The sequence below is a fragment of the Rhineura floridana genome, chromosome 1, assembly GCF_030035675.1.
Source record: "Rhineura floridana isolate rRhiFlo1 chromosome 1, rRhiFlo1.hap2, whole genome shotgun sequence".
In the NCBI taxonomy this organism is placed as follows: domain Eukaryota; kingdom Metazoa; phylum Chordata; class Lepidosauria; order Squamata; family Rhineuridae; genus Rhineura; species Rhineura floridana.
This window is the reverse complement of record NC_084480.1, coordinates 141,990,989-142,005,474: the sequence shown is the minus strand read 5'-3', so window position 1 is coordinate 142,005,474 and position 14,486 is coordinate 141,990,989. Positions and strand designations below refer to the sequence as shown.

General features: G+C 42.7%; 2 protein-coding genes across 2 annotated transcripts in view; one reads left to right on the top strand and one right to left on the bottom strand.

Annotated features, from left to right (window-relative positions):
* The first annotated feature begins 1,228 nt into the window (after nt 1-1,228).
* Nucleotides 1,229-3,201, top strand: TOMM5 (translocase of outer mitochondrial membrane 5). The gene is made up of 2 exons (XM_061634436.1): nt 1,229-1,547; nt 2,651-3,201. The coding sequence occupies exons 1-2, from the start codon at nt 1,427-1,429 to the stop codon at nt 2,683-2,685; spliced, it is 156 nt and encodes a 51-aa protein (XP_061490420.1). The 5' UTR covers nt 1,229-1,426; the 3' UTR covers nt 2,686-3,201.
* Nucleotides 3,202-5,044: 1,843 nt separating this feature from the next.
* Nucleotides 5,045-14,486, bottom strand: part of IGFBPL1 (insulin like growth factor binding protein like 1) — a 70,054-nt gene continuing 60,612 nt past the window's right edge. Inside the window, exons 2-5 of the mRNA XM_061634425.1 lie at nt 11,921-12,030; nt 10,481-10,597; nt 8,486-8,636; nt 5,045-5,268 (exon numbers count right to left, since the gene is read on the bottom strand). Coding sequence (XP_061490409.1) covers nt 8,490-8,636; nt 10,481-10,597; nt 11,921-12,030 — 374 coding nt within the window. The 3' untranslated portion in view covers nt 5,045-5,268; nt 8,486-8,489. The remainder of the gene's footprint in view (nt 5,269-8,485; nt 8,637-10,480; nt 10,598-11,920; nt 12,031-14,486) is intronic.

Here is a 14,486-nt window from a genome sequence, read left to right as displayed (position 1 = left end):
ATTTGGTAGCAGTGGGCCATTCACTGTCTTTCCCCCTCATCTACTTTACACAGGTGTTTATTTATTTAAATTTATATTTGATTTCCATTCCACAAAAGAGTTGCTCACAGTGACTTACAAATATAAAAGCAACCATCAAAACAAAAATGCTGCCTTATGCTTCTTGGGAAGAAAAAAGTGGGATATAAATATAATAAAATAAATAAATATGTTACTGAAGTTTAATTGGGTGATCCGTCCCTCCTGCTGACACCTTTTCTGGCATTGAGAGGGACAGTATTGTCAGTGCAGATATTTTTTTTTAAAGTGCAATTCATGCCCATGATTGCTAGTGCTTCCTAGATCTCTATAATACAGAGATGGCTAAACTATTTTGGCCCAAGGGCCACATTCACACTTGGTCAATGTGTGGCCAAAAGTGGTTGCAACCACCCCACATTCATTCTTTCACTTACAGTCTTGCATGCAGACACACATACATATGCCCCCCTCCTTAGCTAATTGGTGTTGATGAGCTAAGGAGGAATTATTATCTGCTGATGACCAGGGAAGGAGAGATCTGCATCCTTATCACCAGGCCACTGGGCTCCACCTATCTCACTAGGTTGTTGTTGCATTGCTGCCATAATCAATGGGGTCTTGGAGGCTAGAAAGAATTCCTTGGGGAGGGGGCTGGATCAGATAATTGAACTGGGGGTTAGTCATCCCTGCTGTAAGTGCACAAGGTGCCTGGTGCAAGTGGTTGGAGCAAGTTGTCTTAAGGAACAGCCCCAGCTCCAGATCCTAGTCTAGTTCAGCTTTCCATACGGAGACATTGCAGGGTTGTGGTATTATTATTTATTTCAATTTGTATGCCACTTTCCAACAAAAATGTGCCCAAAGCGGCTACTTTCTTTCTCTGCTCCAGTCATCACCCTCTATAATATGGACATATACCTCCCAACCACAGCCTCTCACATGTATTTCGATACTGAACAGCTATTGTAATCTGGAATATGATATAGGATAAGTATATTGGGCAATCCCCTAGCACAGAATGTGCAGATCACTTTTTAAAAACCGCAGCAAAATAAGCCAGGAAAGGTCTAAATCTAAAGAAAGAGCACGAACTTCTACTTGGCCCGGCCGTCCTTGGAAGTAGGAGACACACATCACTCTGCCGAATCATGTCATTTTTTTAGACAGGAAGTGACGATATTACTGTGTTGGCGCGTGACCACATTACTATCTTTCTCTCTCTATGGGTGACGGTAGAAGGAAGGAAGTTTGTCCCTAGCGGACATCCGTACAGTGAGCGGGGCAAAGGGGAAGTTTCCGAGCGTACTAGCGGGTGTTCTGCGGCGAGCTCCACTAGGTAGAAGGGAAAAGAGGAGAGCAGTGGTTGCTGCTGCTGCTGCTGCTGCCGTTAGCGGACGGAGAAGAGACCATGTTCCGCATCGAGGGACTGGGGCCCAAGCTGGACCCGGAGGAACTGAAGCGGAAGATGCGCGAGGACGTTCTCTCCTCGGTCCGCACGTTCCTCTTCTACGTGTTCGCGCTGCGCATCAGTGAGTGCCTGTCGCCGCGCGAGCTGTGGAGAGGGCGCGTGCGCCTTGAGGTCTCCTGCCTGCCCCGTGTAGGAAAGTGCTGGAGGCTAGGGACGTGATAGGAAACTGCCTTATATGAGTCAAACCTTTGGTCCGTTTAGCTCAGTATTGCCCACACCGACCGGTGTGGCTCTCCACGGTTGCCCTAGCCCTACCTGGGGCGAAGGGATTTGAAAGTTCCTTCTTGCCACATGGCTCATCGCCATGGGGAAGGAACTGTGTGAATACAGTTTACTAAGGAGTAAACTTGACACGGTGTACGTGTGGCCACGTGGAAAGTTAGTTACGTGGTGTTATCCCCCAAAGAGATTCTCATCACCTCCCTTGTCACTGGAGTAAAGTGTAGACTTTCCACGTGGTTACAGGTGTCCTGTTGTCACTTAGGAAATGTTCACGTGTATTTGACAGTTTTCAACAGCTAAAACTAATTTGTGAGGGGGTAAATGTGTGTTTTAAGGAGCAGTAACATTGGTATACATCGTATGTACATCTCAAAGGAGAGGCGCAGGTGGTCAGTTTGCTGCTGGCATGTGTTTTTAAAACAACAAGTAGTCTCTTTAATTTATAGGCTGGTTTGCAAACGATGATGTATAAAATGCATGGAAAACTGAAACTCATCTGAGGCCAAAGATGATGTATAGGCTACAATATTGAGCTTTAATATGAAACTTGAGTTTCAAATCTATGCCCTGCTGTGAAGCTTCTTGGGCAAGTCATTGCCTCTCAGCTTAACTTACCATACCTGATTGTTGTGAGGCTAAACACCTGCTCTGAGTGCCTTGCAGGAAGGCAGGATACAAATATAGCCAGCAATGCATCTCATTTCCTTGTCTCATGTACGATGTGTGGGGAAACACCATGAGGAGCCAGAAGTGGTTGCTGTTCCCTACAGTGCAGTCTGTGAGTTGGAAAAGATGCTTGCACTTGAAGCATGGTTTTTGAGGACATAGAATGTGGTTGACCACAGTTGTGTCAGTACAAAACTTATGGAACTCACTGCCAAAATGTGATGATGACAAGTAACCTAGATGGCTTTAAAAGCGGGTGTGTATTTCTTCCTTCAGCTCCATTCATTTTAAAGAAGCTGGACAGCATATGAGAACGGAAGAAATTCAACGATGGCCTGCATGGAAGACCAAGGTGGATTGTGATTGTTTTTAGGCTGCAAAGAAGAGACGGTGTATCCTGACAAACAAATTTAAACATTTCCTACCAAAAGACTTGAGAAGTTTATAGAAGAGCTGAAGAAAGGACACTAAGAACTTTGTCACTGTTCTTTCCATGTGTTAGTATGCCGCTTCTTTATATTTGATATAAATATATTCTTCATAGATTATATCCAGAGCTTGGAAAAGTTACTTTTTTGAACTACAATGCCCATCAGCCTAATCCAGTGGCCGTGCTGGCTGGGGCTGATGGGAGTTGTAGTTCAAAAAAAGTAACTTTTCCAAGCTCTGATTATATCAATCCTGATTTGGGAAAACTACTACCTGTACACAGAATTCTTCTGAATAGAGCTATCTCTGAAGTGTAACAGTGACCATCTCAATGTGTCTTGTGAAGCCTCTGTGGTTAAATCTTGAATGGTTGAAATAAAATGGAGTATATGTTCTGACATAGTGTTCTACAATATTTATGGTCATTGTATAGAATCCCATTCCCTTTGCAAACTTTTGTTCACATATTTATGTATTTGTTTATTTACTCATTAGATTTATATCCCGCCCTTCCAGTATTGTGAGAAGGACATGAGTAGACAGGAATTAAGAACAGTGAGAATAGTGCTTTAGAGGGTTTTCAAAAGACAAAGAATTCAAAACAAAGTGATGGTAAATTGTGCCAGCTGACTAGTCTTCCTGTTCGCTTAGTGGATCAGGATGTCATTGTAAGGAAGACAGGGGAAAGTTCTTTTCCCCTTGTAATGAGAACTTGGGCCATCCAGTAAGGCTGATGGGGAAGTTGTTTCTGGGCAGACGAAAGGAAGCAGTTCAAAGAAATACATGACTTAAATTGCCATAACATGTGAGGGAAGCTAGCTTCGGCATGATTGAAATGTTATAATGGCAAAGAAGCAGGGAAACCATAGCTGCTCCCATGCTGCTAACATCTGAAGTAAGATGACAAAGTGAATGGACAGGAATGGCAGTAATACTTCCCATACCACCATTGGGAGCTTCCATGTTGTCACTTGTAACACATGGATAGGGCCTGGTATGGCTTTTTTAAAGGGTTAGACAAATTCAGGGAGAATATGTGAACTAACCACCAGAAAACCTAACGGAACATCCATATTCAGAGGCAGTATACTTTTGAATGGACATCTGGCGGGCCACGGTTGGAGACAGACTCCTGGGTCTGATTCCACAAGGCAATTCTTGATGCTATTTAACATCCCGGCAATCTGGTTAGTGAGTCTTCTCTGTGCAACATCTTATTTATACTTCCTTTTCCCATTTAGATTAGTCAGTGATGCAGGTTTACTATAAGTGGGAGTCAAAATCAATGATGTAATAGAGCAGCAATTGCTCTTCTTAATTACAAAAAGCAATTGCTGAGTGTCTCAGTATATGAAAGTAGCCAGCAGGTGTCAGCAGCCAACAACTTTGTCTTTACAGAAATCTCATTTCAGCAGTCAGTCATACAGATTTGTGTAGATTTCTCTGATCAGGAATGAATTTCCTCTTAGAGGCCTTACAAGGAGAAAAACTACAGCTCGCTAGACAATTGTGCTATGTAGCAATTGCTGTCTTGGGAAGAATAGCTCTGCCTACTTTTCTCATGCAGGCTATTTCTGAGAACAAAAAAAGTATTCCGTTTAACCATCAAGAGATGCTATTTTGGCTCATGAGTTAGATCAAAATGGCTGAATTTACCAGAAAATTTGTGACAGTGTTACAGCACAATCATATGCATGTCTACTTTCACAACAGCTGACCTTTGTTTTCATTGTATTTTTAATTTTTTATTCTATGGTGTTGTGTAAAATATGTTGTAAACCGCTTTGATGTTTTTAACAAAATAGCATACAAATATTTTTGTAAATAAATAAATGCCATGGAATTCAGCGGGAGTATTCCCAGTTTAAATACAGGATTGCAGCCTTAGCAGAGTTAACACCTTTGTTTCTGCTTGTAACAGCAGCTGTCATATGAAAAGCTCCTGCTTAAATTGTGCATGGCAGGCTGCTGTTATGGGATTACGGTCAGAAAAAAGGTGGCAATCATCTTATTTAAAGATTAAACATGGACAATTGACACGGCAGAGCTAGAAGTCAAGATGACAACAAATAATCTCTTTGGGTTCACTTTTATGGATGCAAGAATTATATTTCTACTGTTGAGATTTGTCTCTTCCAGTAAAGTGCAATGAGAGGTAGGGATATCACTTAAGGCTGTGTTGTAAGATGCACTTAGCTGCTGTGCTAGAACTACATTTGAGTGCCAATACAAAGAAAAAAATTAAAATAGTAAAAAACATGCTTTTATTGAGCATTTATTACATTATTAACTACATGTTCAGTATTAATCAGACACTAGGAAAAAGTACAAACAGCATCATTAATCAAGAAGTATCAAAACATTGCCTTCTCTAGTTCTCAGCAAATAAGAAAGCAAATTACTATTTCATGGGTTTCCTGTCTGCTCAGGCCTGATTCCCACAGAGGTAGTCAAATCACTTCTTCCTAGAAAGGGGGGAGGAAATACACAGTTATCTGGTGAGATCATCTGGAGATATATTACAGCCACTGACCTCCATACAAAATTCTAGGGCAGAGATGCGCAGCTACTTTTGGGCTACTTTTGCTAAGTTGGTGTACACACTGCTACTTTAATTTTAGAAAATGTTAGAAAAGCAGATCACCTCCAGACTCACTATTTTACAGAAGGGATTCAATTTCAAACCAGAAATTTAGGTTTGTTCAATTAAAAGTGGATTAAAGCACTCCATGGCAACAAATCCACTTTAAAAGAAAGTGACAGAGAAATGACTAGAACGTGTGGGATAATGAGTGATGGGAAGATATATAACCTCCCCGCAAACAAATTGGGATGAATGCTCGATAAGCAGGTCATCTGGAGGAGCCCTCAGTGATGCATAGTGTGCTCTCTTCATAAGCACAGGCCTCCCTGAATGAGTAATACCGCCTTCTTTTCTCCATGCTATAGTTTTCCCTCTCTTTCTGCACACCTGTCTGTTATTACCCTTATTGGAATCCAGAATGTGTCATCTCTATTGGCATCTTCACCCATTTTAATCTCCATTATTTTTTTTTGCTCTGATTTTGTCTCCTGCCTCCACCCCCACCATCTCTACTCTTCCACACAATGGCTTCCATTCTCTAAGCAATTTACATTCTGAGGGAGCCTCAAATACAGGTGGGTTGTCAAGCATGGCTGGCTGGTTGCAACAAGCCGGAAAAGCTGGCTGGCATCAACCCCACTGCCCTTTTCAGAATCCGGGAAGAGGAACGCAGACAGGGATGAAAGCATTCTCCCACCTGCTACTCATAACTTTCAGTAAGCCTTTGCTCCCACAAAGAGGGTCACAAGTGGGATGTCTGGCTTGCTCTCAGAGGGCTACAAACAGAAGGGGCTGCAGTGGACTTGCTGTTCTTGCATTGTGCTTGCCTCTTCTAGTATCTCTGTCCTGTAAAGCAAATTAGATATGCACATAGCTAGCAACGGGCAACAGAATCGGGGCAGAAGAGGTGCTGCCACCACAGTTCTGTTCTTGAGTGGCAGGAGACCTGTGTGTACATCCCAGTTCCCTTGGTGCTGTCTGATTCTCCCCCTATCCCCTCAATTCTCTCCCATAGTCCCTGCTCTTCAATCTTTTTTGTTTGCTTGTTGAGAAGAGGAACCAGTGTGCTTTCTTCTTTTACATCTCTCTGCTTGCTGGAATAAGTGAGTTCTGCCTTGCTCATATTACAAGGAAAGGCTTAAGAATGGTAACTAAGGATTTGGGTCTGAGCTTCATTCATCCCACACTTTTTAATGCATTTCCCCATCACTTTCCAAACAGCAAAAAAAGTTTTTTTAAAGTGGATTTGCTGCGCTTGGGAGACAGGGTGCTTTAATTGTGCAAACCTAAAATGTGCATGAAACTCTGCTGCAAAATATTGTCATGTCTGGAGGCACGCCTAGAAGAGGGTGCCCCTTCTAGTTTCTTGTTAAGAAAAGTTATGGGAAGGACTCAAAAGTACCCATTGAATGACAAGGATCTTTCAGAGTATATGATTTCTGGTCAACTGTATTGTGGGAACAATGCAAATAAGGAAACAACTTCCCCTAAGCCTTTAGATTTTGCAGCCTTTGCATTCCAAGCAACATCTCAATGCTTGCTTGCTGATTTGTTTTAAGAGGTACTGACCCCCTCCCATTTTATAATCTTAAAAGGCTTTCAAAGCAGCTTACATCACTATGAAAATACAGGAGTCACAACAAAATTGCATCTAAACAACAAAATCGGTGTCTATTTGAAAGAACACAAAATAAAAATACAACCTGTCAGCAACATTATGAGGAAAAACCTGCTCAAATTTCTGTATTTTGGCCATGCTGCAAGCACAATGAACAGGAGGCTCTACAGATGGGAGGGGGATGGAATGCTAAAAAACTCCTATTTGTTGTACCCACTCATTTGATGACCAAAAGGCAGAGGTACTTTAAGCAGGACTTCCTTGGCTGATCTTAAAGCACATGGGGGACAACATATGGGAAATATGATCTTAAAGCACATATGGGAAAAGGCAGACCAAGCGGTACCCTCTATCCTGAAAGTCAATACCAGAAACTTTGAACTATACCTGGAAACCAAGTGGGAGCCAGGTATGATACGTTCTCTGATGGCAAATTTGTTGGCACCATCTCAGACAACCCTTGTCCTGCTAGGGACTTTGAAAATGGATGATGAGCAATATGAAATTCTTCTTCCCTTTCCCTTGTAACTAGGGATGTGTACACACCATACATTGAAGGTACATTATTTTCCCCAAAGAATTCTGGGAACTAGTTTTCTCTTCATGGAACTAGCAATGCCGGCACCCTTAACAAAATACAGTTCTCAGGATTCTTGGGGGGAAATAATGTGCTTTAAAAACTTCATGAAGTTTTTTAAAGTGAAACCTTTGGCATAACCTCCTAGTCCCTATCCCACAATGAAAAAAAGCTTAAGTACATGGAACTGTGTATGATTGTAAACCAGCACTGTATTTAACAACTTGCCTGGTAGCCATAGGTAACTAGGAATTTCATGCTGGTGAGTGCATAGAATACCATGCAGAGAAGAGAGTGAGCTGCCAGAGAAGGGACAGATCTCTTAAATCCACTTTGTTTCTATGCTGGCTGCAGACGGAAGAAAACTTATCCCTCTGCTCTGCCCCCCCCTTCCACTAGCATAGATGTGGAGAGTTTTGGGCCCTCCAGATGTTGCTGAACTACAACTCCCATCATCCCAGACTATTGGCTATGCTTGCTGAGGCTGATGGAAGTTGTATTTCAGCAACATCTGGAGGGGCGAAGGTTCACCACACCTGCACTAGTCTGTGACAAAATGTCTGCTATGAGGGTAGTATGTTGCAATAACGTGCTAGCCACTGAGGAGGAGACTTTCTCACATTTGTGACTGGCATAGAAACACTGGCTGCTAGCCTCTTAGCAGGCTGCTAAAAGGGCTTATCCACAAGGCTGTTATGGACATTCCTCAGGGCATGCGTCTCCTTTTCTGTCCCTGTGTTGAAATTAAGACTGTAAGCTCCTGTGTTCAGGGACCTTGTTGTTAGGTCATTGTGTAAATGATCAAGTACAAACCAGTACTGAATTGCTGATTACGACCAATGCTGGACACACACACTGTTTGAAAATAGCATTACTAGAATCAAAGAGGACTAGCAGCATTACCTTGCTACATGCTGTCTGATGCTGGGAATTGAGCCTTCTTATTTTTACTTTGCTCTAGGACTTTAATATTCCCTTCTGCCTGTGTTTCTCCCACCATGTTTGTAGCATGACACTGATAAACACCCTCATCTTCTTTTGCCAGTGGATTAATCTAAAAGGATCACACAGAGAAGGGGAAAAAATGTTAACTATAGCAAAAAAAATGTTAGTGTATGTCCATACAATTCACAGATTCACAATTCAAGCCTAGCAATGGCAAGCCCTCCAGACTGGTGGGTTTTTTTGGGGGGAGGGGAGGTCTATTCTACAACATGTCATTGACACGACAATAGTGCATTAGTGGAGGATTTATACTGGAGTATCCACTCATCATTTCGCTTTATTAGTTGCTCTGTGATGGTGCCCCAATTATTGCCATCTGGAGGGGCACTCTCATTTATTCATTTCAACAATTTATATACTGCTTAATTACAATAATCTCTAAGTGATGCACAACTTAGCTCAATACAATACAGATAAAACTCAGTATACGGTTAAAAGGGCTGGTGGAAGAAAACAGTCCAGAAGGTGCCATAAGATCATCAGGGAGGGGGCCTGTCTGACCTCAACTGCTATAGCGCAAGAAAAGCCGGACCTGCCCCTCCGGAAACATTTGTGAGTCTCTTCAGACATCCTTTTTATTGTAAATTTGTGTCGATTTCTGCTCATGATGGTATCGGGGCAATTATACACAATCCTCTGTAGCTGCAAAACGTTTGGGGCGGATATACTGCTTTATTTCCATTCAGTGTGTATCTCATCAGTTCCTGATGAAATCCTTTAACTTTTTATACCATAAATATTCAGAGATATTTTTTTGTCCCACTTTTGTTGTGCATAGCATGAGTACCCCTCCAGACAGCAATAATGCAGTACCATTGAGAAGCATCACAGAACAACTAATAAAGTGAAAAGATGTGCGGGTGATCCAGTATAAATGAACTTATTCAGGAGTGGCTCCAAGCTAAGGCGGGTGATCTCCAGGTTGATCCAGGGTGGGTAAGCCTGATCCCCGCACCACTGGGTTGGAACCATGAGGCAGATCAGAGGGTGTGTGCACAGCCCTAATGAGCATTTTAAAGCAGGGCTGGCTAACCTGTGGGCCTCCAGATGCGGCAGGACTACAACTCCCATAATCCCTGACCATTGGCTATGCTGGCTGGGGCTGATGGGACTTGGGAACTGAACGACTTCTAGAGAGCCACAGGCTCCTGGTTTACTGCATTGGTGTAGGGTTTTTTCTCTTAATGTACCAGCATATCCTGGTTTTTTTGGTCCTTATTGATCCTGTAATTGCTGTGTGATGGTAGTAGTATGGGTCACATCAGCATGATGGTTATGCTCTGCCTTCGTAGGTGGAGGCAGTATGCTTCCAAATACCAGTTGCTGGAGGGGAGAATGCTCCTGTGCTCAGACCCTGCTTGCAGGTTTCCCATGGGCAACTGCTTGGCCACTGTGCGAACAGGATGCCAGACTAGATGGGCCATTAGCCTATTCCAACAGGCTCTTCTTATTTATTTATTTATAAAAATATTTGTATAGAGCTTTTCGTTAAAAACATCAAGGCAGTTTACATGTTAAGAACCACCACCACTGAATAAAAACATTAAAAACACAATAAAAACAAAAGTCAACTGTTGTTGTTCTTATGTTTATGTTCTTATTTACTGGAAATTGTTTCTGATGCAATAAGTGAAAAGTGGCAAACTTCTCTTCTCCTTCCTGCCTGCTCTGCTTAGTGAACCTTTTAAACTTTAATTTGCTATTTTTAAAACCAGTTATTTTGATGCTCTAAGCTCCCCTTTGTATACTGAGTGATGGGTAAACAGCACTGAGCTCAGTCCATAAATGGCTGAATAATTATAAGTGTTTTCTTTTTTCCCTTCCCAAGGGCATCCTTCAAACTGGCATAATATATAACTGCACCATCACTGCTTCCTCTGACCATGAACTTACCAAAACCCAGCCTGTGCTCTCATGCTTAGAAGGACCACCTCGAACCTGAACTGCCATGTTGACTCTGTCTCCGGGCAATTCTTCTAGGAGCTTAACTCCCTTTGGGGACTCAGTGACCTGCAGAGTTTTAGCAATATGAGCACATAACAGACAGATTCACAGGCTTTAAACTCAGAACCAATCATTAATCTACAGAACTGCAAACACACTGAACTTTCTTTGGTTTTCAAATCCATCCCACTAATCAGTGCTTGGTCACGACTTGTCTTTTGAGGACATTCACAGTCTTGACCAACATAGGAAGCAGAGGAACATAGGACGATGCCTTGTCCTGAGCCAGACCACTAGTTTACCCAGCTCTGTACTGTCTACTCTGACTGGCAGCAGCTCCCCAGCATTTCAGATGACAGTCCCAGCCCTATGCGGAAATGCCAGGGACTGAACCTGTAACCTTCTGTAGGCAAAGCAGATGGTTCTACCGCTGAGCCAAAACCTTCCGCATGCCACAAGTGATGGAGAATCCATCTTGGTGGCTTGGCAGCCTCTTCCAGTGGTTAAGCACTGTGCTTTTCATCCGAGTTTAATACACAATAAATATGCTTTGGACTCAGGAAGAAGGAGGGGGCCCTGGGCAAGTGCCTTCTGTGGTCCTTCTTGCCGACTGGCTATACTGTGAGTGGTGGTCCATCAGCAACGGCAGCAGGTGGCACTTATGGGAGCACTGGCCCACTGCAGCTGGACTCACCCATTGCCATTTTGAACTTAAGACTGGTGGCAGGGGAAAGTCTTGCTCCATGGGCCTTTTTCACCTGTCAGTGCGAGGCAAATGATTAAAAAAAGGGGAGAGTGGTGTCCACAGTAGTGGGTTCTGCTGGGCCCCAGACATCTGCCTGATGTGCTGCCCCTTGGCCTCAGTAGAGCCAGCAGGACTCAGTAGAACTGCTTAGCGGTATTGTATATGAATTTGTAGTGTTGTAAGCTGCTCTGAGTGGTGCATTTGCATTAGAAAGGTGGGATATAAATGCCTGAGTAATAAAATAAACCACAGAATATCAGTTCTATGTACACATCTATTCACTGCAATGCAGGCTGTCTGTATTTCTTGGTGAACAGCCTTTCCTAACCTGGTGACCTCCAGTTGTTTTGGATGGCAGCTCCCACAAGCTTCAGCCAGCACAACTGTGCTGGCTGGGGCTGATAAGAGTTGTTGTCCAAAAGATCTTGAAGGCACCACGCTGCGGAATGCTGCTGCAGAAAACACAACATACGCAGGGTACGCTAGTTCATATTCATCTCCAAGCATATTGTTGACTACTATACCCAGCTCTCAGTGAGGTTTCAGCATCTCACTCATGTCAGAAACAAGACCTGATGTGGTGTGGCTCTAGGAATCTACCCCTATAAAACACTTGGCATGACGGAAGACCATCTTTAACATACCTTTTTCCAGGTGATGATGGGCGTTGGGACAGCTTTCACTTCACAGGATAGGTAGACCTGAGCTCCAGTTACATTGTGAATCCTTTTTGGTGGCACAACAATAGCAGGAGCTGGAAGAGGAAAAACAAAATCAATCTGCGTTTCAGAATGACAGTTCAGCAGGTTTGCCATGTATGACATCCTTTGGCAGAATGAGTTTTCTTCAGCATGGAAGCTATGAAAAATAATTAGTGAAAGTTGTGTTGTTAAAATCAACCTACTTCTTAGCGTTAGACAGATCAAGTAAAATTCATTGATTTGCACCTTAAGACTGTAATTAATTAGTCCTGGAAAAATTGTATCCAGCAATTCATAATGCACCACATTTAGTCTGGAACCTAATAAGAGAATTTGAAAGCCACAGCTTAGAAGCATCCAAGCCCTCACAGTTGTGGAGATGCATTTGACAACAGACAGGAAAAGGCTGCAGTTATCCAGGATGTGGCACTGTCCCTCTCCTGTGGATTTGAGCCGTGTTGCCGCACTACTGGATCATGGCTACTTCTGCACAGGTTTCCTCTTGCCACTAATCAACTATTAAATATTATATTATTTATTTGCAAGAGAATTCTAGACCCCCCAAAAACTGCTTTTTTAAAAAATAAAAAATGTAAATAGGGCATGAGAAAAGGGTTATGGCTGTGCAAAATATGATGATGGAAGCTGTTGATCTGCAAAGCTTTGCAATATCTGAGTTTTCTGAAATCAGAATATTCACAAACTTGACCTGGTGCAGGAATAAACTATGCACTTTTACTCTTCAGTTTTTCTAGGACAGCAACCCACCGCAGCCAGCCTGATGTTAGTTTGGATCCAAAGAACCAATCCGCGAGAATTTACAGGTTCATTGAGGCTTTTAATGTTGCTTAACAGCTTTATAATTTTATCATTGAACAGCTATTAAAAATAATGTTATTGTTTTAAATTGCCTTTGTGTCTTCCTCTTATGAGCTTAAACCAGTTTTTGATTCTGACTTGTTTCACCAGACCACAGTTTACACTATCTGCACTTCCTGTTCCCATAATGCTAAACTATAGTTTAATGTGTCTAAACTGGGCCAGTATGACTCAAGTATTCTCCAACTGTAATATTCTTGGATGTTCTATGGTCTGGTTACTGAGCACAGAGTTTTCGTCGCTGCAAGAAAAGATAACACTATGTCTAGGGGCCAGCAAAGAGTTTTGTTAGAGAGCTGAAAGTGGTTTGAGGAGGGGATCAGTGGCTGTGAAGTACACACAGTTTTCTTTTGTGCCATGCTTGTTTCTGATCAAAGAGGTTTTGCAGGGTTTTGGAATACAACCCGCTCCCCGACAAAACCTTATTTAGCAAAGGTAAAAATGGGATGAGCATGTATTGTATACCAAGAGCAGAGAGTCCTCTTTCAAACCAGCTCCACAAATACCTCCCTGGGAGGGGAAAAATAGCCTGTGGCACAACAAAGAGAGTATGAAGGTTCAGGTGTCTTCATTTTTCTCGATTTCCCCTTTTTATTTCATGCTGAGTGCTTTGTTAGCTGTATCTATGGCAACATTTCAGACTAATGGCAAGCCTCCTTTCCAGGGGCATCCTTGCAAAATTAAGCCAATTTTCTTCCAGCTTTTACAACTCTGAGGAAGAACGCAGACACCCTGGATTCCCTCAACAATAGCACTCCATTCCTTTCAGATGGCAATTATCACAGGAGGATACCTTTGATTCAGTCTCTGGGAGAACAATCTCACTCCTGCTAGAGTTCGTTATCTATATTAAGCTTAGCTCTCTTTAGAACTGATGCAGCAGCATGTATTCCATTGTGCTGGGACCACCACACCTGCCACACGCCAAAGATGCTGGGAGACTAGTGAACACTGTAGAGGATGCCTTCGGCTCAGGCACTACAAAAGACATGGGGCTCCCTTCAATGCTGGCACCTGTCCCTGGCCACATTGCTCTTTGGGGGGAAAAATGAAAGGAAGCGGGGAGGAAGGGAAGGCCATCTGTTAGGGGCTCTCCCATCTATAAAATCACCATTTGCAACTGAATATTTGTATTAATGCTACTTAACCAAGTCTGTAAGGAGATGAAGCTTTCTCTACAGAATCCAGGGTAATTCCCTTTGGATCCCAGAATTAATACCTGCTGAGTTCCTTCTGTTCCAAGGGTTTTGGTGGTCTAATGGCATAATTGTTCACATCTGCTTTAAGATACGGTTGTCCCTCAGGTGTAAATGTCAACTTTCCTGTGTGGGGGTGAAAAACCTGCACCTAACAACAGATGCCATAGCTGGATCTTATTTTATGGTTCTTCCAGATACGTTTCTGGTCTCAGGGTTCACTGTCACTGTGTTACTTGACTCATCAAGTAACTGCACTAAGTCCCTTTGGGTTTGCTGAGAATATCTGAAATGCATGCCAAGGCGCAGAATCGAAACCACCTGCAAAAATGCAATGTGCTGCCTCCTTATAAAAATATTCTCATTAAAAAATATATATTTTTGCATTGCTTACAGCAGGGATAGGAAGCTTCCTGACACCTTTGGAGACAAGA